The 26,307-nt window shown below is 38.0% G+C and overlaps 1 protein-coding gene across 2 annotated transcripts in view; it reads right to left on the bottom strand.

Annotated features, from left to right (window-relative positions):
• The window catches only part of AAE17 (acyl-activating enzyme 17), a 331,094-nt gene that overhangs the window by 52,170 nt on the left and 252,617 nt on the right, over positions 1-26,307 (bottom strand). For both annotated transcript variants that reach the window (XM_089833393.1, XM_089833394.1), the window contains exons 11-12: positions 1,769-1,894; positions 1,549-1,647 (exon numbers count right to left, since the gene is read on the bottom strand). In XM_089833393.1, the coding sequence (XP_089689519.1) occupies positions 1,549-1,647; positions 1,769-1,894 (225 nt within the window). The remainder of the gene's footprint in view (positions 1-1,548; positions 1,648-1,768; positions 1,895-26,307) is intronic.

Genomic DNA, 26,307 nt, shown 5'->3' with positions numbered 1-26,307 from the left:
ATTCAATGAATTGCATATTCCATGAATATTATAGACATTTGATAGTAACAATATACTTCTATTACCTTATTTAGTTTAAGTAATTTCATTTATACTTATGCGATCTATGAAAAGTTGTGGATGTGTGCAAAGTAGCTTTCTATTTATCTCAATTATTGTGTATTTGATGTTTGATTGGTTAAATGATGCATGAAAAAAACTTAAAATCCTTAAAAATCTTTGAATTTCATATGTTTTTAATTGCCAAGTTTGGTCACTGAGTCCAAGTCCGAGCCTGATTTGGGTCTAGCCAAGTCTGAGGCTGGTAACACTGCTAATTGCAACAATGCCTTCACAAATTTAGTTAAATATTTACAAACTCTAAGAATGCAATTATCTATATGCAAATATTCAACAATGAAATTATGTGAACCTGGAGATTGAATGTGCATCCAAATAACCTTCAATATGAGCCAAAGTTGCAGCGCAACTATACTAGGAATAAACACTGCCTTCCAAAGATAATATCACAGCTGCTAATGATATATTCGCTGCCTTAAGAAACCAACTGCAGCCACTAAGGAACCAATCTCAGGCTTCTACGGCAAAACACAGGCAGAAATCAATAAAGCCGTCCCTCAAACTATGGCAGCAGCAGCCTCTAAATTCAATCGCAGCCCCATAATCATGCATTTGGCAATTTAATAGTCTCCATTCTTGTAAATTATATCTGATATGAAATATCAATGTCAATGTCACCACAACTCCATACTGCTAGCAAACTGTCCAAGCGCCCTGGTAAAGATAAGAACTCTTAGATACCCAAAATAGACACTTACTACAAATAGTAAGTGTGCCGATCTGACTCAAACGAAGAGCAATCCTGAATATCCATGACCTCTAGAGTGGGAATTAGCCTTCAACTCTGCCAACTGAACCCTCTAGACAACTCCATTAGCCTATGAAGGTCCTGAAAGATGATACTCATGAAAAAGGGGACATTACATGTGTGTTTGTGTATATCCATTTGCAGTTGTGTATGCCTATGTTAGTGTTTGTGTTTGTGTGGGTGGATGGGTTTGCATCTGTGAGCTTGATTATCTCATTGCAATTTTCAAAGCATTCAATGGTGTGTTCATTTAATTTTACTTCATTTCTTAAGTATGTTAGTGACCATTTGCAAGCACTACTATACACTAATTAGCAGCAAGATGGCCCTTCTTGTTTTAAACAATTACAAAATAGGCTACGCTTGGGGATCTCATATCTTTAAAGAAGATGATTTGCCAACCTCAAGAATTTAGATCTGAGCTTATATGTACTGAATACAAGGTAGCTAATTATTGTGTACATAGAGGAGATGGAAACTTATAAATAAGATATGCATGCAGGATATTTTAAATTCTACAATATCCTGGTATTAGAGTTGTTTTGGCTGGCACTTGGGTGATCTTCCTAACCAGTTACAGGAAATTTGCGCAGATTACTTGTTTGATAAATTACTGAGATTGAATTTCAAATATTTGTCTATTAGGAGAATGCTAAGATTCTAAAGTAATGTTTATATACCTTAATACCACCAATATTCATTGTGTCATCCACGCGACCATGTGCTCGGAAATATCCTCCAACAGTACGCTCAAATTCATCTCCATGCCTTCGTAATATCTACATGCACAGACAAGTTTATAGGCAATATCCATAAGCAATGGAGTAGAAGAAAAATAAGTATAAGCAAGTTATATGCTGTCATTCATATAGCTAAGGATAATGATAGAAATAAGAGCACCTTTCCCTTATAACAAGGCATGCCCTTAAAGTAGATGTCATAGTGGTTGGCATTTAATAATGTTGTTGATGACCCAAAAATGGATGGATGAAGAGCCAATTCGCCAATTCCAATCTTATCATCAGGCTGAAAATAAGAAGACCTAGTTAGTGCAATCAAGAAATCTATGAAAACAATGTCTCCCTCTCTTTCATGCACAACATGAACGGTAGCTTGAATGACAAAAAATTGCTATCCAAAAAAGAAAAATACAGATTGAGTTTCATATCAGATGAACACTGAAATTTGTAAATTCTTCTAAAGAAGTACATCTAAATGACCTTTTGCTCCAGAACATCCAAGCTACTATTGATACATGTTTTACTATTTGAAATCATCTTCTTACAGTAAGAATAAGTGTTGACATCTCATTCTAATCACTTATATTCTAGGATATCATTTTCCACAAGATTATGAAGCAAAATATATTTGATTAGGATACTTGTTTAGAAACACTCTGAGTTTTCTTTACTGTTAAAATTCAATTATATGCTCTTTCAAATTAAAACAATATGCATGTCCAGTGAGCTCTTACTCTAGAAAGAAGAATGAATGCAAGAAATTATCTTCATATCTACACACAATAAAGGCAGACTAATGGGACCGTAAAAGTGCTTAAAGCAACTATTCAAGGGAAAGCAACAATAACTAATCAAAAGTAACACGAAAGATTAAGAAGCCAAAAGGATCCACATATGATGAAGGGGTGTCAATGGGACTCTAAAAAATACTTAAGGAGACTCTAGCAACAGAAAGTAACAATAGTTAATTAGAAGTATCTCAAACTATAACCAAGAAGCAATCAATCTAAAAAGAACGAAGGTAGGGAGGTGAACCCAAACAGGAACGGTCCCATGACAAAGCAAACCAATAACAGAACCAAGAAGGATCCAATCGAAAAAAATTAATGTGTGTATACCTTGTGGACTAAACTATGAACATGGGGAAACAACTGTCTTTCAGCACCCAGTGCAAGCAATAGACCTGTATTAGTAGGCTTTGTAGCCACATGCAAGGGGACATGTCCCCATATTCCTAAGGTTGAATACCACAAACAATAACATTAGGAATAATGAGTAAATAATTAAACCAACCTATATAATTATAGCCAAATAGATAATAATATTCTAATGAACAAATTGTGTATATATAAAGCAAATCATAATTTGCAAACGCTTTGAATACTCCCTGAGTTGCCAAGTGCTCTCTGTATTTTTTTGTTGGGCCAGTACTCACAAGTTTAACTCTCCCATTTTTATAGACACAAAAAACCATGAGTAAAAATGTCAATGCAGATAAAATGCTTATTAAAATGTGCTTTTCACATGCTGTTCTTGCTATAAAACAATGCATTGTCTCTTTCAAGATGTCAATTTTTCATTAATACACTCTGTAATTGAATTTTACAAAAAATCATGTTCCTCCAAGAGGTTTTAATTTTTATATCTTTCTAAGTTTCCGAGTTTTTGCTGAGTTGTCAACAGTTTTATCCAAGCTTTTGCCGAGTTGAAAATTTCGGGCTTGCCGAGTACTCTCCAAGTTTGAGCCTGCAAACTATGCATAGACTATCATATATTTGAAATATAATTATCTACACGTTTAAAAATGACAACATATAAAAATAATGATGTATTCTTAATAGGTTACATAATATATTAGTTATTAATATAATGAATAATAAAATAAATATATAGCCAAATATATTAATACCTGTTTATATATAGCAAGCTAATAAATTAAATACTAATATTCAAAATTAATTAACTAATGCCTAAATATTAAAACAATATATTCTTTAACATATTATCATCCATAATCCTTTGGATGGCAACCATGAACCGCACTTGTTGAAAAGGCACAATTAATGCATGCGGAACCCACAAGAAGGAATATAGAATGCTATCATTAGTATAAATAGAAGGGAGAAAATTACAGCAATGGGAAATATACAGCTAGTTGCTCAATACCGTCAGCCAACAGAAATAAATTTAATACAAACAACACATAAAAAGTCAAAAGACAATATAGTATGAGAGCAATCATAGTCATCAGTCAACCATCACCTTTATTGATAATCAACAAGGATATTAACTTCGTAATATTTATTATTATCAGGACATTTAGAGTTGACAAATGAAAAGGGAAGACATATACAACAGCTGACTCAACAAGGGGCACATCAATTCCCTTAATTCTAGTTCATATCAGTTTACAACTCTGGAATCCACAACCCGCTAACACTCAATGATGTTGTCCACCAATGGCACTGACACATCCACATGTCTTTGTGTGGGAAGTCTATCATCTACACTGCGGACAAGTCTAGGAGGTGTCGTACTAAATATAGGTACATCTGCATCATAGACACTTGTCACCTGTTGAGGAAAACTCAAGCTTCCTTCCCTACAACTTCGATGTCGGCCTTCTAAAGGTGGAAACCATATACCTTGCTGCCCTCTCAATTGTCTCTAAATCTAACAAGCTCTTTGCCAACCTCTGTTGATGAAGGTTAAATCTCTCCCTAGTCTCTTGCAAAGTATTCATTTTCGTGCTAACTTCCTCCTTACTCTGCCAACTTCTAAAACTACTAGTCCTCCTCTATCTGTGCATGGTTAGAAAATGCTACAGTGCTAGTCACTCCAAATGCAACAGCAATCCTGAAAAAAAAAAACTTCCCTACCCCATTGGATGGCAGGAAAGCATTCTGATACCATTGTAACAAGCCTTGCTGGCTCTCAAACAATCTGTGCTGAAGAATTGATTTATTTTTTGTCTTTGAGGTTTTGCAATTTTTGATACAACAATATACCAACAAAATAGAAGATGTTGCAATAATAATTTCAACTCAAATATATGGAAATTGCATAGGGAATATACAGCAGAAAATTCTAGATTTTAATATCAATTTAGATACTCGAAATTTTCACAAAATACCAACAACCCAGTTAATAAAATATCCCCTGTTATCTAAATCAACAATACCCAGAAAAAGTAGAAGTTATAATCCATGAACTTACAGATAAAACATGTCTTGAAACCCTCTAAAATAAAGACTATCAACAACAAAAGAATACTTCAGCAAACAAATGCAGCTGCAGATATGGAAAATGCTGCTCCTAAAGTGTAGATAGAAAATAGCGCCCAACAACAGATATAAATGGGTGCTCAACCAACTCCAAATTAACCAGCACATAATTTGATATAACAATTCCAGTGAATCCCTTCACAAACTCCAGAGCAACCTCCAGCAGCAAGAAAAATTCAACTTCTCCTTAGCAACAGCACGGGGCTGGATTTTATGCTTATGCCCAGGTTAAGCCTTCTCCTTGAGAATCTCCAAACCACGCGCGGCACTGGCGATCCCTACTTCTGATCCACCATAAGATGCGACCATTTTCGTTCACCCAGACTACGCCTCCCTTTCTTCATCAAATGCCCATGCACCTGACTGCCTAAACATACACTCCCGCGGAATAGAAGTGCATGCCAAACCATCCTTACTCCTGGTTCTCTTCCTTAGGTGCTCCACGCACGCATCCTCGAGCTACAAGCTCTACTCCTGTTCAACCTCAACGCTGAACCCCTACTCAGCCCTTGTGATATCTTTGCCATGATGTCCCCCATAAGACCACCACGCTCCAACATCGGCTATATGTGATCTCACTCCCCGAGCCCAATGTTGCACCACTGCAACCATGCATCGAGAACCATCTAGACTCCCTTGCTGAACACTACATTCACACTGGCTGACTTAGACCCAATGAGTTCTCCATAGCTCATACGCATCCTTCTCAAGAACACTCGACACCACCTTGGCACCTCTCTAAACCTTATAGCTCAATACGCATACACCCAGTGTATACTTGACACCTCCACGGTACCTCTCTGAACTTCCTGGCTCATATGCACACCTCCATGGCATACTCGACACCCTTATGGCAACTCTCTGAACTTTCTAGAGTCCTCTAGTCCAACTCCTCATGCTGTCCCAACATGACCATGTCTCCACGACATTCCACCTCTTGTTGGTCTCCCTAGCTCCTCACTGAACCACTGAAGCCCAACCCTTGTTCCCCATGGAACAACTTGACTACCATAGCCAACCCTGGATCCGTACACTGAGTCTCGACTGCCTCGACCTCAAGTCTATGTCTGCATACCTTGTTGGTGAACCTCAAGTCCTCGTACACCCGGTGCACTCAGACCAACCCTTCTTATGCATCCACGCAATCGCCTAACTACTTCCAGATCCACTTTGCATTGCACAGTCTACTTGAGCTTCACACCCTGTCTCCATGATCCACCAACCCAGTTGGACGCTGACTGTTGAGGCCAACTCGGCTTCCACCTCTGAACCACTTCAACACCATAGCTACTTGATCCTCCAACACCATTGGACGCCGGCTACCAAGGCCAACTCGGCTACCACTCCATAGCTTCACCTCAGAACCATTTCACCCATCGGTGTCACCCGTTTCAACATGCACCACAACCCTGTTCCTAGCCAATCCCAACAACTCAGCTAACCATAAGCCTTCAATGCCACTTACTCGGACAAACCACTTTGCCTCCTATCACAGGACTAGGTACTCCTTTTCCCCAGCTTTCCGACTCTGGACAACCTCCCCAGAAGGCCGTCAACATTGGCTCAGCCACCCCGCTACACTGAGAATGGGACCCTTCTGGATACTTGATACGGATCTGCCTCATGACTCGGCTCACCATGAACCTAACTTGGAATATTGCATCCCATCCGCCATACTGGACCACCTTGGCCTTTGAGGTCCAAACTCAAAGCAAACCCACACAACCAAGCACCCTGGATGTGCACTCGGTGCCACACCCAACCGCTGACACACCACCCGATCATTACACCAAACCTCACCCGTTTATGGAATGGCTGAGTTACTATACTTCACTTCTAATGACTATGCGTCACCTCTATCTCATCCTGAGACTAGAGGGAGAGACTACTCTGCTTCATCTCTCTTGAGGGAGGTCGACTCTCCAAGTCACCCATCATGCACACTGGCACTACCCTTCGCGGATACACCTCAGCTCGGCCCCAGGCCTCGCCTACACCACAACTATGCTAGAGGGAACTTCTCGTAGCACAGCACCAAGATCACACCTCGGCTCGGTTGCACACCGTGCCTACACCACAACTATGTTGGAGGGGAACCACTCGCAACACAGCCCCAAGCATACACCTCTGATCATGTCTAGGACAAGATCCTACACCACAACCATGTCTGCCCAGCACACGACATAGTCCCATTTACACCTCGGCTAGACCCAAGTCTGACTACGCCACACCTGTGTGCACCCAGCTTTGCAGCACAGGCCCATCTGGCCTCTCGGTCTCATATCGCGAATCACCAGCCCCTTACATCCTCACCCACTTAAAAATAGGCGACGTCCTCGACGCCGACACCACTGTCACCCTGTCACATTGGATCTACAGATGTCTTGTATCTCAAACACTGGCTGTTGTCATCACCTCATACCTCCAGTGCACACCTTCTGCCTCAATGACATACTTGGTGTCTGTCAGCATCCCCAATACTGACCCACTTGCATGAAACCACTTCCATGTCTAACTTCCACTGAACTGGTCATCCTCGATGACACCTTTGAGAACTTTGCACTACGGCTTCATCTCCACTCAGTCCTGTCTTCCACCTTCAACTGCCCAAGACTCCATTCTTGACATCCACTGAAAGACAAACTTGTCATCCCTCCGATGCGCAAGTCACCCAGCTTTCCCAAGCTTCACACGGTCAACTTTCGGCCTCTTGACTCCTACTGTGCCACTCTGATTGCCTGCTGAAGAACCTTCTAGCGTGCCCTGCACCCAACTCGTCCACACACACTGCAAATCAACTCGACCACCAGCACTTGTCTACCGATTCACTACCAGACCCCCTGTGCTATGCCTAGTACTTGCACAACCTTCCTCAGATCACAACTCAAATTTCTTCAAGCCACAATCCTACGCCAAACTGCACTAGACAGCTCCCAAATCCACTTTCCTAAGTCATCACCTTCAACATTGGCTTTGTAACCGGTCTTCCACTGTGCCATTTTGACTGACTGCTGGCCAACCCTCGGCATGCCTTGCATCCACTCGTCCCCAACACATCAACTCAGAAATCAACCACATCCAACCACCAATACACTTCCAGAACTTAGTGCCTTCTCAGTACTTGTTTCTTCTCCTCGAACCCACCTTTGGCAAGTTCTACACCACACTGTTCTCGCAGCCCACTCCATTTTTCTCCTCGGATGATGCACTTCACATCAACCTACACCTCACGATCTCACATCGCCCAGCTCCACTGACCCATGACACCGCCGCCTAGACCGCGACCCCGGCTTCCAAGCCTGCCTGTCACGCCATCAGTATTACTCCTCGGACCTCCACCGCATGAAATCCTACACCTCACCATCTTAAATGGCCCCAAATGGTTAACACCAATGGACTTACCTTGTGCAAGCCCACACTTCACCTCGGATCTGCAATAAAGAGACCCTACACTGCACTGCTTCCTTGTAGCCGACACTGATCTACACCATGTAGTAGCTCGATTTCACCTCGGATAATGTCCGCACACCATCCTACACCACACTGAGACTGACCAAACAAGCCACCCTACAGCCCAACTTCCATACTCCTCGGAATTGCCTCTCCAACTCCTACACCTCACTGCGCCTTTGCAGCCCAAACCGTTGTTAAGCTGGTCTTAAAATGTCCCTGACACTGCCATCTTCACATATGTTGCACTCCAATGAACCCACAACACCATGTTGCACTATGTCCATCTTCCTGCATTACGGCCTTGTGACCCCATGCCAGATCTTGACCCACGCCAAGTTCCACTGCTGAACCCAGTTCCAACAATGTCGATATCAACTCTCCACAAGCTGCATATCAGTTTGACCATCTCTATAACTTGATGCCAACTCCATGAGTCGATGAAAACCCAAGCCAATCTGCCAAAAATCAACACTCCACTACCTACTCCCACACGAGCAATAACAAAATGAAGCAACACTTCAACCAGATCATGCACAATATCATCTCCTCACCAAGAATTGGGGTAACACAAAGCAAGATCACTCCAAGATTCATGCACAGACTCTAACCATGCTTAGAGCGATCAGCTCTGAAAAAGAATAGGAGAAATGACAAATTGTATACTTTTGCACAATTCGCCAAGCAAGCTCGGAATAATTCTCAAAGTTGAATCTACAATACTTCAGCTATAGATCCCAAACCCTACTTCAGCAAGGGCACAAAAGCAAAGCCTCAAAAGTGTCACCAAGACATCAAAAGAAAATAAGATAATCAAATAATCGGATGCTTTTCTCATCAAATGGGCGCATATTTATAATCTACAAATGGCACAAGTTTCCCAAATAAACTCCACTTAGAAAGCTTCCTCATCGAAACATTAAAATATAATAAAGTGTGATTATAATAAAATTTATTAATTGCTTTTGGCTCCCAAAAATGACCTTTACCACCATAACATAATATTCTGACACACAAGGCCATTGTTTCCAGTGCCCACAACTTAAAAAATTTCGACCTAGTTCCAATGAGCTATGATATTGAGGTGACCAACATACAACACTAACAAAAATAGCAACCTCGGCATATTTAGACGAATAATAATAACAATTCACCCGTCTTGCGAAAACAACTAAAGAAGCATCAAAATTGAAATCTGACAACACTAGAGTAATCCTGATGAAGAAAGACGATACATGAACCTAACGGGGTGACTTACTATAAATAGACGCTCCCTCCAAGATTCTTGGAGCCCAAACCAGAAGCTTGAAAAAAAAATTGAGAGCATTGTTCAACTCCTCTAACTCAACTAAGCTCATTAGAACCAACAATTTGACTTACTATAAATAGTAGATCCCTCAAACAGAGCCAAAACACACCATAGGCTATTGGAAAGCCTATAATCCCACAATTGAGATCCTCAAATCCCACTGTTAGCTCACCAAGGTCACGATAGTCAACTGACCAAGACAACTGTAGGAGCCTGCTAAAAATGGGGACATTACAATCCACCATCCCTAAGATTGCTTGTCCCCAAGCAATCCCAAAGAAAAATGAACATCATAGTCCTCCTGGATCCCAAGGGTAGAACTGCCTACTATCCCTGTTGTGTACAAGCAACTCTTGTAGCATCAACACACAAATAACTAATATCAATGACAGAATCGTCTAGAAACTAACTGTATGGCATTCATGGAGGTAACAACCCATCAAAACTCAATCCAACTAAAATATCAACTCTGTCAACATTTGAGTTCCTACCAAACTGACACATAACCAATTGCATTGTGGAGATGATAACGACCACAAGTACCCGAATCACTATCACCAACTCCAACCTCTGATAAACTGTGTTAGGTGTGTCAATACTGCAAGTGGTCTAATTTGCAACTGCTGACCCCATATGCAAAAGATGGTGCCAACCCATCCCATAATGAATGGTATGAAATAGGAGCCAACCCACACTGACGTGAAACCAAATCCACTACCTGCGGGTCAAAAACAAAATGATGAGCACAACCCACTATATAATGTCAGTAGAAAGCCCCGATCTCTATCAATGGATCATTAGTACGAAATTGGGAATCAAGAAATGACTCCAATCTCTGACTCTGCACAACTACTACCTCGGTAGGATCCCGAGCAACCCTCTTAGCAAATCCGAACTCTCGACTAAATACTCCATTAAAGATATTGTGCAATAGAAATTATATGTGGAAACATCAACCTACTCCATTGCGACCCACAACTAATCCCTCTGAAAATGTGGTACTGGCAACTACCAATTCTACCACTTGTATGGGATGAAGTAATAGTTTCGCTTCCAACAGAAGGAAGAAAATCGTCAAGAGAGCTCATCTACGCTAATACTCTCACCTCCTCCATAACTACTGCACCCATATCTTGGACTGATGTGTCGGTCACATCATCACATCCATCATCCCCAACTGTAGAAGCAATCTCACCAACCACATTATGCAACTGAATAGGGTATGGGGCTGGTGTCAACTGTACCCACTCTAACTCCATGGTAACTTCATCCAACTGTGACTGTGACTCTTGAAGAGCCAACTGAGTACACTGAAGAGAGTCCACAGTCACCTCAAGCTCCTTGATGAGCTCACCCACCTCCTCTTTCCCTAACGTCTCATAACGTGTGCTACCCAACTCTAGAAGGTAATCCCTATCAGCAACTATCTGAGAGTAACTATGCTTCGAGATCATGATAGCCTCTCGAAGAGTATGAACCTATGCTAGGGAAAGACTACCATCACCATGCTCATTTAATATAGGAGCGCCCCAACTAGATGTACCTAGCATCTGACAGATAGCATAATAATGCTCAAGAGCTGAAGAAATGCCACTCACTCACCTTTAGTTGACTGGTCACATGATGCCTCTGTAACCCCTTCCTTCTATGCAAGCTCTTTGTCTCACTAATTGCACTATAATAGGAAACCAAATCAAAACTGCTAACCACAAGATCGCTCATTGCATGTGTGTTACTATCCTCACACACATCTGCAACTAAGATACAACTACTCGGTACCTCAACTGACACCTTTGAAAAAATGGAAGCCTTCACAGTATGAATCTCCTTCCATGTCTCTACTTCTCCCTCAACAGAAAGCCCCTGTAAATCCTGATCCTGGGACTCATCCAAAACCTCCTCGAAGTCAACAACTGATACTTGGCACAGGATATCATACCCAATGCAACTCGTAGCATCCTCAAATGGATCATCAGATGTGTCCATACTATCTACAAACACCTCCTAATAGAGCCTCAACTGTTGTCACCTAACTCTGCACACATCTCTATGTCATGCTCTAAATCAGCAACTCTAGAACATGAACCCACATCTACTGACTTAGTTATAACACCCAAATCACAAACAATACATCTAGGTGACTTCATACATGCATCGGTCCCACCTAAGGAAGCAGTTGCCTCCTGCACTGGAGCAACACTACGATAGCTCACATACAAATCTCCAATAATAATCCCCTCCTCGAGAGAGTTTGAACAATCAACAACAATTATCGCCCCAATAACACCTCATCACAATATTAAAATATAATAAAGTGTCATTATAATAAAATTTATTAATTGCTTTTGGCTCCCAAAAATGACCTTCCACTATAACATAATATTCTAACACACAAGGCCACTGTTTCTTGTGCACACGATTTAAAACTTTTTGACCCGGCTCCAAGGAGCTATGATATTGAGGTAATCAACATACAACACTAACAAAAATAGCAACCTCAACATATTTAGATGAACAATAATCATAATTCAGTCGTCTTACGAAGACAACTAAAGAAGCATCAAAATCAAAATCTGACAATACTAGAGTGATCATAATGAAGAAAGGCAATAAATGAATTTGACAAGGTGACTTACTATAAAGATAGTCAATAAGTTAGCTATGATCTTATAAGAGATATTAGCAATGTAATAGGCCTCTAGCTCTGCACTTGAGTTTTGCCCCCACTTTTTGGAAGTAACTTGATTACCCCTCTATTCACCTTCTCTCCTAGAAAACTAGATTCAAAAGCATTTTCATATAGTTCTAGAAGCTCACATGATATCCATTCTTTATTAGTCTTATAAAACTTTGCAGGAAGGCCATCTACGCTAGGAGATTTACCATTAGCCAAAGATCCAATGACATCGTTAATCTCATTGAGGTCAATCTTTCTTTAAAGAAAATAAGCTTGACCCTTGGACACTTTTTTTCGTATTAATTTGATGCATTGATCCATTGCATTAAAATTTTCCCTTTTAAGTTTTGATTAAAAAAGATTGGTGTAAAATTGAACAAAGCTCTTCAGAATCTCATCATTATCATTGGTATAACCATCTTTCCCTTGGATGCCACTAATTTCCTCTTTGGCTTGTTTTGCTTTATCAGGTTAAAGAAATACTTGGTTCCTTTATCACCATCCTTTATGCTTTTGCTCTAATTTATGCTTTTGCTCTAACTTTTTGACCTTGGATCTTAAGATTTGGATTTTCCTTAATTGATTTTTAACCCAAATAACTTATTTTTCTAGATTACAATCATACCTTTCATCTTGCATCTCCTTCTCCATATCATTAAGCTTTCTTTGGTAAAAGTTTTCCTCCTTCCTATTAATGGCTTCATAATTCCCAATTATCTTAAACAAATTTTTCCAAACCACCACCAGTTTTTCCCACTTGGCTCTCAAAGAGGCACCATGAAGAGTAAATTTAGAAAGACTAGTAGCAATTTTAATAGCATCCAAGGTGTCTTCCATATGAAGTAGAGAGGTATTAAGTTTGAATAGGCTTTTGCCTCTCTAACTTTTACTTAGGGGAGTTGAGCTTTTCAAGCAAATACAAACATGAATGGTAGAATGATATGATATGCTTGCAGGGGAAACCACCACGAGATTAATACCAGGGGTATGAGCAAAATCAAAAACTATTGCATTCACATAGACTCTATCCAATATACAATAGATTCTATTTTTATTGGATTGATTGTTGCACCATGTGAAACATATGTTATCATATTCATGCCACTTTATGCCACTGCTCTTAACACCATGCTATATAGGGAGGTTCACAGGAGAGGTTGCAAGGCTAAAGGGCAGGCCGGTTTTCAAGTAGACTATCAGGCTGTGGACCACATCTTCACACTGAGGGCTATTATTGAGGAGGCTAGGCACCGCTCTGAGAAAGTCTACTACTGTTTTGTGGATTTCTACAAGGCTTTTGACTTTGTTCCTAGGATGGCCTCATTTCAAAGACTTAATGAGATTGGGATCTCAGATATGTTGTTGACTGCTATTATGAGACTGTATGAGAAGGTGACTAGTAGATTTGGGACCCCAAAGGGCTTCTCTATTCCAATTCAGAGCACCATTGGGGTGAAGCAAGGTCGCCCTCTTTCTCCTACTTTGTTCGGATTATATATTGATGAGCTCAAGGATTTCCTTGTGAACTCCTCGCAACCTAGTGATGGGTGCTATTTGCATTAGGTCTTGATCTCCATTCTCCTTTTCGTAGATGATGTTGTTCTCTTGGCCTCTTCTCTTGACAATTTACAGAGACTTCTTTATGGTTTGGCTGCTTTTTGTGATCAACGTTAGTTCGTGGTCAATCTGGCTAAGACTCGAGTTATGATCTTTGACTGTTTAAAGACCTCTCATCTTCATTTCCTTTTTCAGGGACAGGAGGTTGAGATCACTTCTTATATGTATCTCGGGGTAAAGTTTTCGGGACCCCGCTTCAATTTGAGACAAGCTATCCCATCCAGGGATAACAAGGGCATGGGTTCTCCGGCCATGCTCGAAAGACGGTGCTTCAGACATCATTTTCAGGACATTTCGTCCTAGCTATCCCCCTTGGACTCCTTGGTTAGACCGACCATTCTCTATGGCTTAGTGGTTTGGGGACCTTCTCTTCTTGTTTCTAATTGGACCTTGTTTACCACATAGGGTAAGAAGTTCAACACATGTATAACACGATTCAGAGATAACTGAATGAAAAATCATTAAAGTTATTAAATGTTGTCCCTGCCCCTGCTAAGAGGAAGACACTGATACTAAAGTTGTAAAGACCCATCATATGCATACGAGATTATTGGAGTTATTGAGAAGTTGACATAGAGAATAATGTGGAGATGCGATAGCAAGTGATGGCAATAAATAAGGAGATAAAATTGAAGATATCGTGCAGCAATGGTCATGCAAGAGATCAATTTAGAAGACGACACATAAGAGTCACGCAATGGTGTTTACACAGTAATTAGACAAACAGTGCTTTGCATAACATAAGTGTTTCAACAATCACTCATCGTGTCAAGTTAATTGGATAGAGGAATCAGCGATAAGAAAGGGGCCATTGTGAGAGCAAAGACAATAATGTTAGCTACAGCAGATATGTTCCTGTACCACATTGAAGAAGTCATGCAATGAGATTAAGAATCAACGATTTGAAGAAAATGACATGCATAAAATATACAACAGAATAACGTCACAATGTTGAACAATTATGGAGGTTATGTTGAAAAGAAAATGCCATCTACGATTGGTGATCAGAAATAAAAGACACCGACTCTCATAATACTGGTGTCGTCAGTCTTATAAGGCATGTATCTAAAGGAAGGATGTGTAAGAAGCAGCGAATTATTGAGAAGGAAGCAATTCGTTCTCTAAGACAACACAGTGTTTGACTAAGAAAAACTATTAATGTGCAGCGATAACATTGTTCAGATTTCCCTAATTGACCACAAAACTTCTTTAATTAAGAAGCAATAAATATTTAAGTGTTTGATATATATCAGCGTTTGACTGAAGTGGGAATTATTTTTCAGTGGGTCAAACATCAGTATAACTTATTTGTGAAGCCATACGGTGATGTATGAAAGAAATATGTGACAGCCATATTTTCCATCGGGACTGTTCATAATTTTCAAAGGCTAATTAACAACAAAGACACCAAGTTAGAATGCAGTTTGAACCTTAATCAATATTGCTTGCTAAATCATTGTGGTCTCCAGCGAAACATCAACACAAGTGTTTATCATAGGGACGTGGAAGTTTTTGTTGAAACTGATGGCATCAAGCATAGCATTGAATGAGCTTCAGAAAACCTATAATAACAATGACAGTAGCAAAACACACAATATATATTAACTAGGATTTAATGAATAGAGATGTAAAAGAACAAGTTTTTATAAAAGCAATTATTTTCCATGGTTTTCTCCCGCATTGGGTTTCCACGTAAACATTGTGTTATTGTGTTCATGTGCATAATTGTTTATTTCAGCCTTTAAAGTTATTTGGATAAAAAGTTTTTATTATACTGATTCACCCCCCCTTCCTCTCAGTATAATAGTGTACTCTTCAGGATATACATTCTTTTCTAGGAGAAGTCTTAGGCAAAAGCCCTCGTTCCACCTTTTGCAAGTAGGTAAGGTGGACCACCCTCTACAAGTAGGCATGGTGGATATGCATTCTTCTCTGGGAGAAGTCTAATGTGTAATCCCTCATTCCACCCTTTGTGAGTAAGTACGATGGATCACCCACTGCAAGTAGGCATGGTGGAAATGTATTCTTCTCTGGGAGAAGTTTTTGAAATAAATGTCTTCGTTCTACCCTCTGCAAGTAGGCATGGTGAAAGTCACGAGTGTGAATCAATTATATGTAATTATCAACTATGATGGATTATGTAAAGCTGAGATAACATATGTCAATTTATCATCTTTGGTTGCAGCTATGTGTACATACCTGACTAAAGATCTCTCTCTTGCTAAGAGGGAGTGTTGAAGTCTGTAGCTGCGATAGAGATCTTTATCTCTGATAAAAATATGTTTGTTATGACTGTTATGGTCATCTTCAGCTAAAAGAGATATTTGTGATTATATTTAAGTTAATATTATGCAAAAGACGTGTCATACATCATGTGAAGAGGCATATGTATGGAAATGTGAAGTGTTAACTATGTGGAAATTTGAAGTGTCTTATTTCTAAGACTCAAAGAGACCTTCGTGTGTAATATGAAGAGTCTTATGCAATCTATATATGTGACTGCGTGGTGTATTGTAAATCAATCAAGTGGATACCTATGTACTTGAATATTTTATGATCAATAAAAGATATTTTGCTGGTATGGCTGGCTTTTTACCTTCAAGTAGAAGGGTCTTCCCAGGATAAATCTTTTCTATCTTCTGTGCATTTTATTTTCTTCTCTGATGTTTTTTTATCTAATTTTTGGGTATAAAACATTAACATACACAACCTTCCTATCTTCTAAATATGGCTTCGATTAACACTCTGACTCCTACTTCTCACTACAATCTTCAAGCCTTAGACAATTCCTAGTAATCATCGTCTCTTCTCACTTTTCTATCTCGCATGTGTTAAGATAATGGGTGTTGCATACATTGCATAATATTGGTATATTGTATTATTTTCTTTTATTATTTAATGTTGCACCTAGATTGACGTGCAACATATAAAGATTCTCATTGGATATATTTGATGAGTTGTATTGTAACATTGTGATAATATTTCATGTAATTATTTAATATTGGGGAAAAGAATTAAATTTCCAATATTAAATGTGGGGTCAATAGGTTAGGTGGCACATGGTTTATATAATGCCACTTGGTAGTTTTGTGAGACTTGCTACTATATAAGCAGCCACAAGGGTATTTGTAGAAATAAGACAAGACAGAAGGCAAAAAAGGAAAGTGTCAAGCGGGACAAGGCTTGACAGGTTAGCCAAGGGAGGATTCATGAAGGTTGGAAGCATGGCATGGGATGTGTGTATTCATGCTTATTCACATGGATTGTTTGGTTGTAGCTATGGTTTTGAAGGCTTCCATAGTTCTATTGCAATGGTAATTTTTGTTGAATAATACATGAAGATAGATGCTTTTGGAGGCTAGGATTTTCTCTCAGTAAGAGTTTCTTAGGGTATATCTTGTGTCACAATTTTTGTGGGTATGTTGTTTATTCTCTTGCATGTGGATTTTAATTTCATGTTTATTCAGATCTGTTGTGGGTTATGTGTAAACAGTTATACTCTTTCTTGCAGGTTTCCTTACAAGTGGTATCGATCTATGGTTTTATTATTGTAACCCTAGATTGAATCCATGGGAATGCATGAGAGGATAAAAGAAAAGGCAAGATATATGAGTTCTTTATTGCAAATCTAAAAGTTTTGGGTTTGTTGTTATGATGGGATACTGGTAAATTTTCGGCATGTGAAATTATTGGACAGAATAGTTTTTCAAATGTTTCATTTAAATGAGGGTTTTAGGGGGAGCTTGCAAAAATGACCTCCTGGATAAAAATAGACCACACCATTGGATTTGGGTATGCCCTAGTTTGGCCATGATCAAAGGAAACGAAAGAGTTTTTTAATTTCATCCCATGATGGTCGTCAAATTTAATGCCATCAGAATTTTCGTCCCAATTTTTTTTTTTTTAAATCGCAGTGAAAATGGTAACAAGACCATCTTAGTAAAACGGTCATGAATTTCTCTTAGGATATTGGATTTCAAACTTCTTACGGACACTGGAAAGCTAATTCAAAACACTACAACTTGGTGTAGGTTTGGTTTTGTGATTTTGACATTTTGTCAGGTTTAAAGAGCTTGAAAGTTAGATGTTGTTTATTTTGAGCACAGATTAGGGCATAACTTGAGCATATAAGGTCGGATTTTGGATTTCTAATAGTAAATGGAAAGCTCTTGGAGAGCTCTACACATTGGTTCAGATTTGGTGCACGTTTGGCATAGTTTATTTGGTGATATATTGATCTGAATAGTTTATGATATATATTGACTATGGTAACATTGTGAAGGACATTATATATTTTGGAGATTTGGGTTTCATGTCATTTTATACTCAGGTTATATTTTAGATTGGTCTCATGATGATATGATTATCAGTGTGTGATTTGGATATGTATGATGACTTGTTGAGTCTGCAAGTTGTGCAGTATTGTAAGCAGTCTATACTTATAGGTTGAATTTATGGCTTGGTTATGGATTGTCTTTGTCCATTGATCTTTCATTATTTTGATGCATATTCAAATGGGTGGCTTAGATTTAGGTTGTCTATGCCCTAAGTCACATGATTTGCTAATTTTTCTTCATGTAGAAGAGATGACATGTTGTTACCAGGTATATTCATGGTGAAAGACTGTGGTTGATTATTTTATGCTGACAGATTGGACATATTGAGATTCAGAAGCTCGGTTCATGGATGTGATCATGGTGCTATGGATTTTGGCATGACATGATTGGATATATAAGTACATCCTTGATGTTCATTGGTGTGGATTCCCGAATTGGTTATAGTGGTATATCTTCTTGGTTGAGGATCATGGTTATTTAATTTCTTTTGAGGAGCTCATCATGTGCACTTTGAGTTTTTTGATGGTTTGATGCCTTGGTTGATTCTCATGGTTAGAGGATGGTTTTTCATCATGATGTCATGGATAACTTAATACATGGTTTAGTGGGAGCTTGTGACAGTGATGAGGTGGCAGTGCAGGATTAGTTCCTAGTCTAGTTTGAATCTTCTTCGTTTGGAGATCTTGATTTCACTTGGTGCTGACACTTCAGTTGTGCAAGTGTAGACCTAGAGGATATTCATGTAGGAGATGGATTTTATGATGCCATAGGTGACTTGGTACCATAGTTGAGTGGGAGTTCTTGGCATTGATGTATTTATTTAGTGTTTGCGAATGTCAAAGGTTTGTCTTAGATCCTATCGTTGCAAAAGTGTCTTTGGCATTTGCATGGTACACTTGGTTATCTTCATGGTGTGTGCAGATGGTTAGATCTTGAGGACCCATGGGGTTCTTGGTTATCTTCATGGTGTGTGGAGATGGTTTTTCATGGTATGTGGAGATGGTTTTCTTCATGGTGTGTGCAGATGGTTGCATCTTAAAGACTAATAGGGTTCTTACTAAAGGTTTGGTTTATGCTTTCATTTGACATGTTATCCTTGGTGTTATGATGGTTTCATTTTGTCATGGTATACTCTTGATACACGTTTAAATTTTTGACATGTTATAGTATGTTCATATGGAGCATGTTATCTCTTTGGTTGAGATGGTTTAGATCATGTTGGCATGTTTATGTTCCTGAGGCCATGGTTGGAACTTTGACATTGATCTTGGTTTAGTTTTTTGGTATTGAATACATTGATCATAAGTTGGATACTTCATGATATTGCTATGTTGCATTTGGAGTTGGCATGGATTGATTGGTTACAGGCACTCATGGATACTTAGAGGCAGTGGTGATGCTGATTTCTCTTGGATTAAAGAAATATTTGTTGGGACAGTTATTTGGTTTCAGCAGGAAGTCCGAAGGGCATTCACCTGATATGGACTTGAGAGGACTTTGCTCTTAGATGAGTCTTGGTTGGAGACTTGAATATCTTGATAAGCATTCTCATTCCCTATTGTTGGTCTACTTGGCAGTTTGCTACTTGAGACATATAGCCCATTATTTTCTCTTAGGTGCATTATGTTTGTGCTTGTCTTTCATGGATATGGATCTTGAGCTACGATACATTAGTTAGTTCTGGAGGGTTCATTTGAGAGATAATTTAGCATTGGTTATCTCCTTGTGCATATGTTGTTATGCTGGTTGAGATTGGGAGATGGTTTTATATTGGGCATATTCTTTGGATTAGGAATGGTTATTCCTTGATTTAGGAATGATTTATGAGTTTGTTCTTCTTGTGAGAGGCTTATATCCATGATTAGTTATATGGTATGGTTTGTGTGTTGTTGAGGCTTCTTGGTTGGGGTTTTATGGAGGAGATCATACTCACATAGTTTACATCTAGAGGTGTGTGTAGAAGGACATGATACAGGTTATGATTTGCATGGTTTCTCTCTGGTCTTGGTTATCTTCCTGGATATTTAGTTTCGCTTAAATTGGATTTTTGATTAGTTAGAGATTGTGATCACTAGTTTGTGCTCATGTATGTCATGTGAGAGATGACATGGTTATTCCTTTATCTCTTTCCTCTATTGGTTGTGGAGAGCTTGGGAGACTATTGGAGATTTTTTATGAGTTGTTCTTGCAGGTTATTGGTTTATGTGTTGTAGATGTCCTTGATACTACATGGATTCACTTCTTTGAGATGTTGTGAGTGAATTGGCTATAGATTTGACATTATCTTTTTCAGTGGGAGCTTCTTGGTATATATGTGGCATGTATTACTCTTGAGGCTTGTGATTGCAGATTACAGATTGGATATGTTGATTCACTTGGTATACCTTTGGAGGTATGGATAGTTGGATGGGTTGGCACTTGTTGTGGGTGTTATTTCAGCTATGGATATTTTGACAACTACGGATACATGTGATTACCTTTGGATCAGGTTTTTGCACTTGGAATTTCAGTTGGTACAAGATTTTATGATCTTCTAATCTGACAGGTTAGGTAGTTTTCTCTTTGGATGGCTTCTATGTATGTTTGGTGGCAATGGCATAATAGGAGGTGAGATCATTCATGTTTGAGATGCTGGATACTTTAATTTTGTTGTGGGTATCAGGATGGAGCACTTCATGTACTTTGACCCATGATGGTGGATGTGTTGGGAGGGATTGTTCCCTTGTTCATTTATGTGGCTACAAATTGACCTTATGCAATGTATACAAAAAGTGGGAGATTGATGAGATAATGGGTGTTGCATATATTGTATAATATTGTTATATTATATTATTTTATTTTATTATGTAATATTGCAACTAGATGGACGTGCAACATGTAAAGATTTGAATGGGATATACTTGATGAGTTGTATTGTAACACTGTGATAATATTTCATGTAATTATTTAATATTAAGGAAGTGAATTAAATTTTCAATATTAAATGTGGGGTCAATGGGTTAGGTAGCACATGTTTTTAGCACATGGTTTATGTGATACCACTTGGTGGTTTTGTGGGACTTGCTACTATATAAGCAACCACAAGGGTAGTTGTAGAAATAAGACAAGACAAAAGGCAAAAAGGGAAAGAGTTGAGCAGGTCAAGGCTTGACAAGTTAGCCGAGGGAGCATTTGAGAAAGTTGGAAGCATGACATGGGATGGGTGGATTCATGCTTGTTCACATGGATTGTTTGGTTCTGGCTATGGCTTTGAAGGCTTCCATGGTTGTATTGCAATGGTATTTTTTGCTGAATAATTCATGAAGATGGATGCTTTTGGAGGCTAATTTTTTCCCTCAATGAGGGTTTCCCAAAGTATATGTTGTGTCACAATTTTTGTAGGTATGTTGTTTATTCTCTTGCATGTGGATTTTAATTTCATGTTTATTTTAGATCTATTATGGGTTATGTGAAAATGGTTATATTCTTTCCTGCAAGTTTCCTTACAACACAGATATGTCGTCTTCCATTATCTTTCCCTTCTTCCTCCCTATGAATTCTTTCTTCAAATCATTGTAATATCTACTACCAACATTCTCATTTCTTTTCCTAATATTAGTCTTGTAATTTGAAAAAAGTTGTGTCAAAAACCTTTGAATACTCCTAAAAAGATCGAAGACTATGTGGTCCACTATGAGATTTTACTGTACCGTGCCCTCAAGCTCGCTCCCAAGCTTCCCTTTGCACGTATTTATCAACCAAAACTTCCCTCAAGAGTACCAAGTCTTTTATTAACCTGTTGGGTGGATATTTTGCAACTGATAGTTTTGTGAAAATTTAGTCACAAAATAGGTAGACCAGTCATAGCATGTGAGACAAAGTCTCTCCTACATTAAAGGGAATACTCCCCATTCTCATCGTTCCTTGGATCAACTCAAGGTAAGCAAGAAGTTGAGAGATTTGAAAGGGTATTACCAACATTCTTTTCTCTTAACTTTCAGAAAAGAATCCACTTACTTGTGGAGCGAATAATGGGCAAGAAAAAACCTCTAACTACACTTCTATCTAAAGTTGTAAATGGTAATATTGATAAACCAACACTAACTCAAAGGCTAGCTGAAAGTATACCAATTTGGCTCAGGGTCCTGTCTTAATCTATGGTATAAGAACAACCCTTACCATTGGGGCACAAAGACTTCCAGCAATAAGGAATTCTAACTATTTTTTGTGAATTTGAGATGTAATACAAGCTACAGTCAAAGCTTCTAGTCTATGTATCACCACAATCGCTCCCAATGAAAGCTTAGGCTCTAATTGCTTCTTAAATCACCTTGAACACACAATAATAACATGAATCAAAGACAATAAGCACAAATTACAGCCAAAGCTTATAATTTGCTCTATCACAATTACTTTCAGCCAAAGCTTCAAATCCAATTACTTCTTTTATTCACTTTTATCCCAAATTTGTACTATACAATCAAATTTATGCTGATACAAGTGTGGTAGAGCTTTCTTGCATACAACAAAAGATGATTTTTACAATGAGGGGGGCACTCCTTATATAGGCAAAGGAGTTGAGAAAAAGATGGAGGGAAAAGTTGGAGCAACTCAACCAACTTTGACCCGATCTAAAAAGAGAAATTATTGGATTACATGTCATTACACATGTAAATCGTATTACATGTAATTGCACAATTTCCTGTAATACATCGTCTCCAACTACAAACATGAAAGAAGAAGAAGAAAGAGTTGAGGCTATTGATTCTAAATGAGTCAATCCTGTGGATTGTTGGAAAAGGCCTTGTACTTGATGATGATTACAAGATCAAGGATTCTTGTATTCTATGCCACTGCATTCACCGTGATGAGTTTCCAGTTGTGATTTGAAAACTTGATATAATCAAGCTTTTCCTCATTCCAAGTTGTGAATTATCTTGTCAGACTTGCACATTCGAGATTTTATGGCACTTTGAAGATCACCTCAATGATGTCCGGAGGTAAACTCAGAAGAACTTTTCACCAACACCTTTAACTTTTTCAAATTTTTTTTTAAAAGCAAAGTGCTTGGCGCATTCCATCACGAACTCAATTTTTCAGACAACCATTGGGAAAGTGGAGATCAAATGAATTACCGCTTCTTTGATTTAAAGCATGCCTTCTTTACTGGATGTCTTCATTCTTTATAGAAATTCTACCATATCTTGACTTGCTGCAACATGAAGATGAGAACATCTTCTAATGAGATTAAGTCCTTGAGAACTTTTGGAATTTGAGTTACAATGACAAATCTATGAGGAATGAGTGTTTGAAGTATGGATTACACACTTATGAAACACATGATGGTTAGAAATGAACTGGAAAGCATATGAATTTGGATGGAAAGGGCCAAAGTCAAACTTGGAAAGATGGATTAAATGTGGGCAATGATGGGCTTTCGTGGGTATGGCCAAGAATGCAAGTTGGGATGCATATGAATGCGTGCAATTGATAACTTTTGACTTTAGAAGTGTAAGTTTTAGTCAAAAATAGGTTCTCTGGATGTCATTACACGTAAAGTGCATTACATATAAATTGAACATGCATTTAGGTTTGGAAGATGGAAATGCATGTAAATGGGAATGAACGATGAGATTGCATGTAAATACGGATGGAGGGTGAGATTACATGTAATCGAATGTGGAGAATGAGATGCAATGTGTTATGACATGGAAAGTAGAATTACATGTAATTACTCTTGAAGTGTAATTTCATATGAAAGGAATGGATGCAATGTGCCTTGGCATGTAATGGTAAATATGGAATGAAACAATGCACTTGTACAAAGAGGTGGAAGGTGGAATGAAGTGAAAAATGCTCAAGTTTTGGGAAAGAACTTGCAATTTCTTCCAAATAAAGAAAAATGAGAAAGCAAGCAATCAAACAACGAAAAGAAACACATATCTTTGGCTTTAGACTCAAATATGTAAATAAGCAAGTTACTTCAAAATGCAAATTCGAATTTGGAATTTGGGAAAAAACCAAAAGTATGGAAATGAGAATCTTCATCAATTTTAAAGAAGAAATGCACTTTTCATGGCATCTATATCAATAAGTGTACAACATCAAGCTAAAATATGTATGGAAATGGCAAGATAAGCATGAATTGATGAGCAAATTTGAAAATATCTCCTTATTTGGAGATCAAAGAGCCAAAATAGCAAGAATCATAAACTTTGAAGACCAATTCTCCTCCAAATCCGAATTTTTAAACAATAATCTAACTTCTTCCATACTTGCATTCAACAAATACTAATGAGCAATGAAGGGTAGAATTTAATATGAGAATGCCAAAAATGTGGTCTCCAAAGGCAATAGCATGCATTAAAACACAAAAACAACCCTATTGGTCCAAGCGTATAGACTAGAAATGTCATTTTTTGAGTGTTTTTAACAAAAACATGCCATTTTCATGCAAAAATGTGAGCCGTTTTTGCAAAAACGTGGTTCATAAATGCATATAAATTAATTGTTTCTAACTTGTGAATGCAAAAATGACTTCCCCAAATGCTAATGCATGGATCCAAATGCAAAATGTGGCTCCAAAATGCAAAAAAAGTGAATGAAAAACCCAATGCAAAAACATGATTCATAGAAGTCATGAAACGAAGCGTTTTTGACCTTACAAGGCAAAAACGTGTTCTTCAATAGCAAATATTTGGATCAAAACCTTAAAACGACTTCTATTTGAGCCATAATGTGATAAAAAATTGCCCCAAATCTGAACATTTTTAACAAAAACGTGGCTAAAAAATGAAAAAATCTGAGTCATTTTTGCCTTGAATATGCAAAATCATGACCCCCAAATGCATGTATATGCATTAAAACTCAAAAATGCACCCCTTGCAATGGATCTCAAGTCATTATATGGGCAGATCTAATCATTTGAGATGAAAAATGTGTTCTTGGAGGAAAAAACATCAAGTTTTTTGCCCTTGAATCTTCAATTTCGGGTTCTTTGAGGACATATGAATGTATTAAAGGCAAATTGCACTATTTGGAAGAGAATAATGCATGTTTTAAAAACACCAAAAGAGACTCCTTATTCAAATCACACCTTTTGGATGCAAATGCATGTTTTCAAAACACATGTAATGGAGTCCATAAGCAAAATCGCAACTTTTGGATGCATATGCATGTTTTAAAATTTGCTCACAAATGACCCTTAGTGCAAAATCGCACCTTTTGCGGGTCATTGCATATTTTGAAAGTACTCAAACATGCATGTCTCACCTTTTGGGAGTCATTGCATATTTCAAAACATATGTAATGACATGTTTTATGTGTTTTAAAATTGTCTTTTCATTCAAAATCACACCTTTTGGATGCAAATACATATTTTGATGTAAATGTGCTTATAGAGATGTTAGCACAACTTAAGTGATGAATTAAGCACATGTCAATTGTAATTTTTGAAGAAATATTACTCAAATGGGTAATAAATAATATTTACACTATATAGATAAATATATAATGTACAAAAATCATTTTAAAAGTAATATTTACTAAGATATTTTGAATTAAAACTCAAAAATTAAATCAAACTATATTGTTAATATAGTCACTTAAGTGAAAAATTAAAAAGCAACTCAACTTAAAAACATAACATAAAGTGCTCTATAGTTACTTTAAGTGAAAAATTAAAATGATAAAGTAATTTATATTTTTCAAAAAGTGAATGTCAACTTCAAAATATAACATGATATTTTAATTTGTCCAGTTGCACCTAGAAAGTCCACTTTTTGGGCACTAAAATGGTCATATCTTTTGATTGCCAACTCTGATTAAGCCCTAAGATAGAACAAATCGAAGGGAAACCCAAGGCAATGATTTGAGCAAAACCAAAAGACCAAAAGCCAACAAACATACTCAGAAATGAGAAAAAGGACATTGAAGGCTTCAAAAATCAAGTATAGGCTCAAGAAACAAAAAAAACTAAAAAAACTTGACGAAAGCTTTCAGTAAAAGGATTCATTATATCAATTGGAGTTGATTGGCTGATCAATG

Source organism: Cupressus sempervirens, chromosome 5 (assembly GCF_028749045.1).
Source record: "Cupressus sempervirens isolate cs-2001-9-10 chromosome 5, ASM2874904v1, whole genome shotgun sequence".
In the NCBI taxonomy this organism is placed as follows: domain Eukaryota; kingdom Viridiplantae; phylum Streptophyta; class Pinopsida; order Cupressales; family Cupressaceae; genus Cupressus; species Cupressus sempervirens.
The sequence above is the reverse complement of the archived record's forward strand: the minus strand, read 5'-3'. Positions and strand labels throughout refer to the sequence as shown.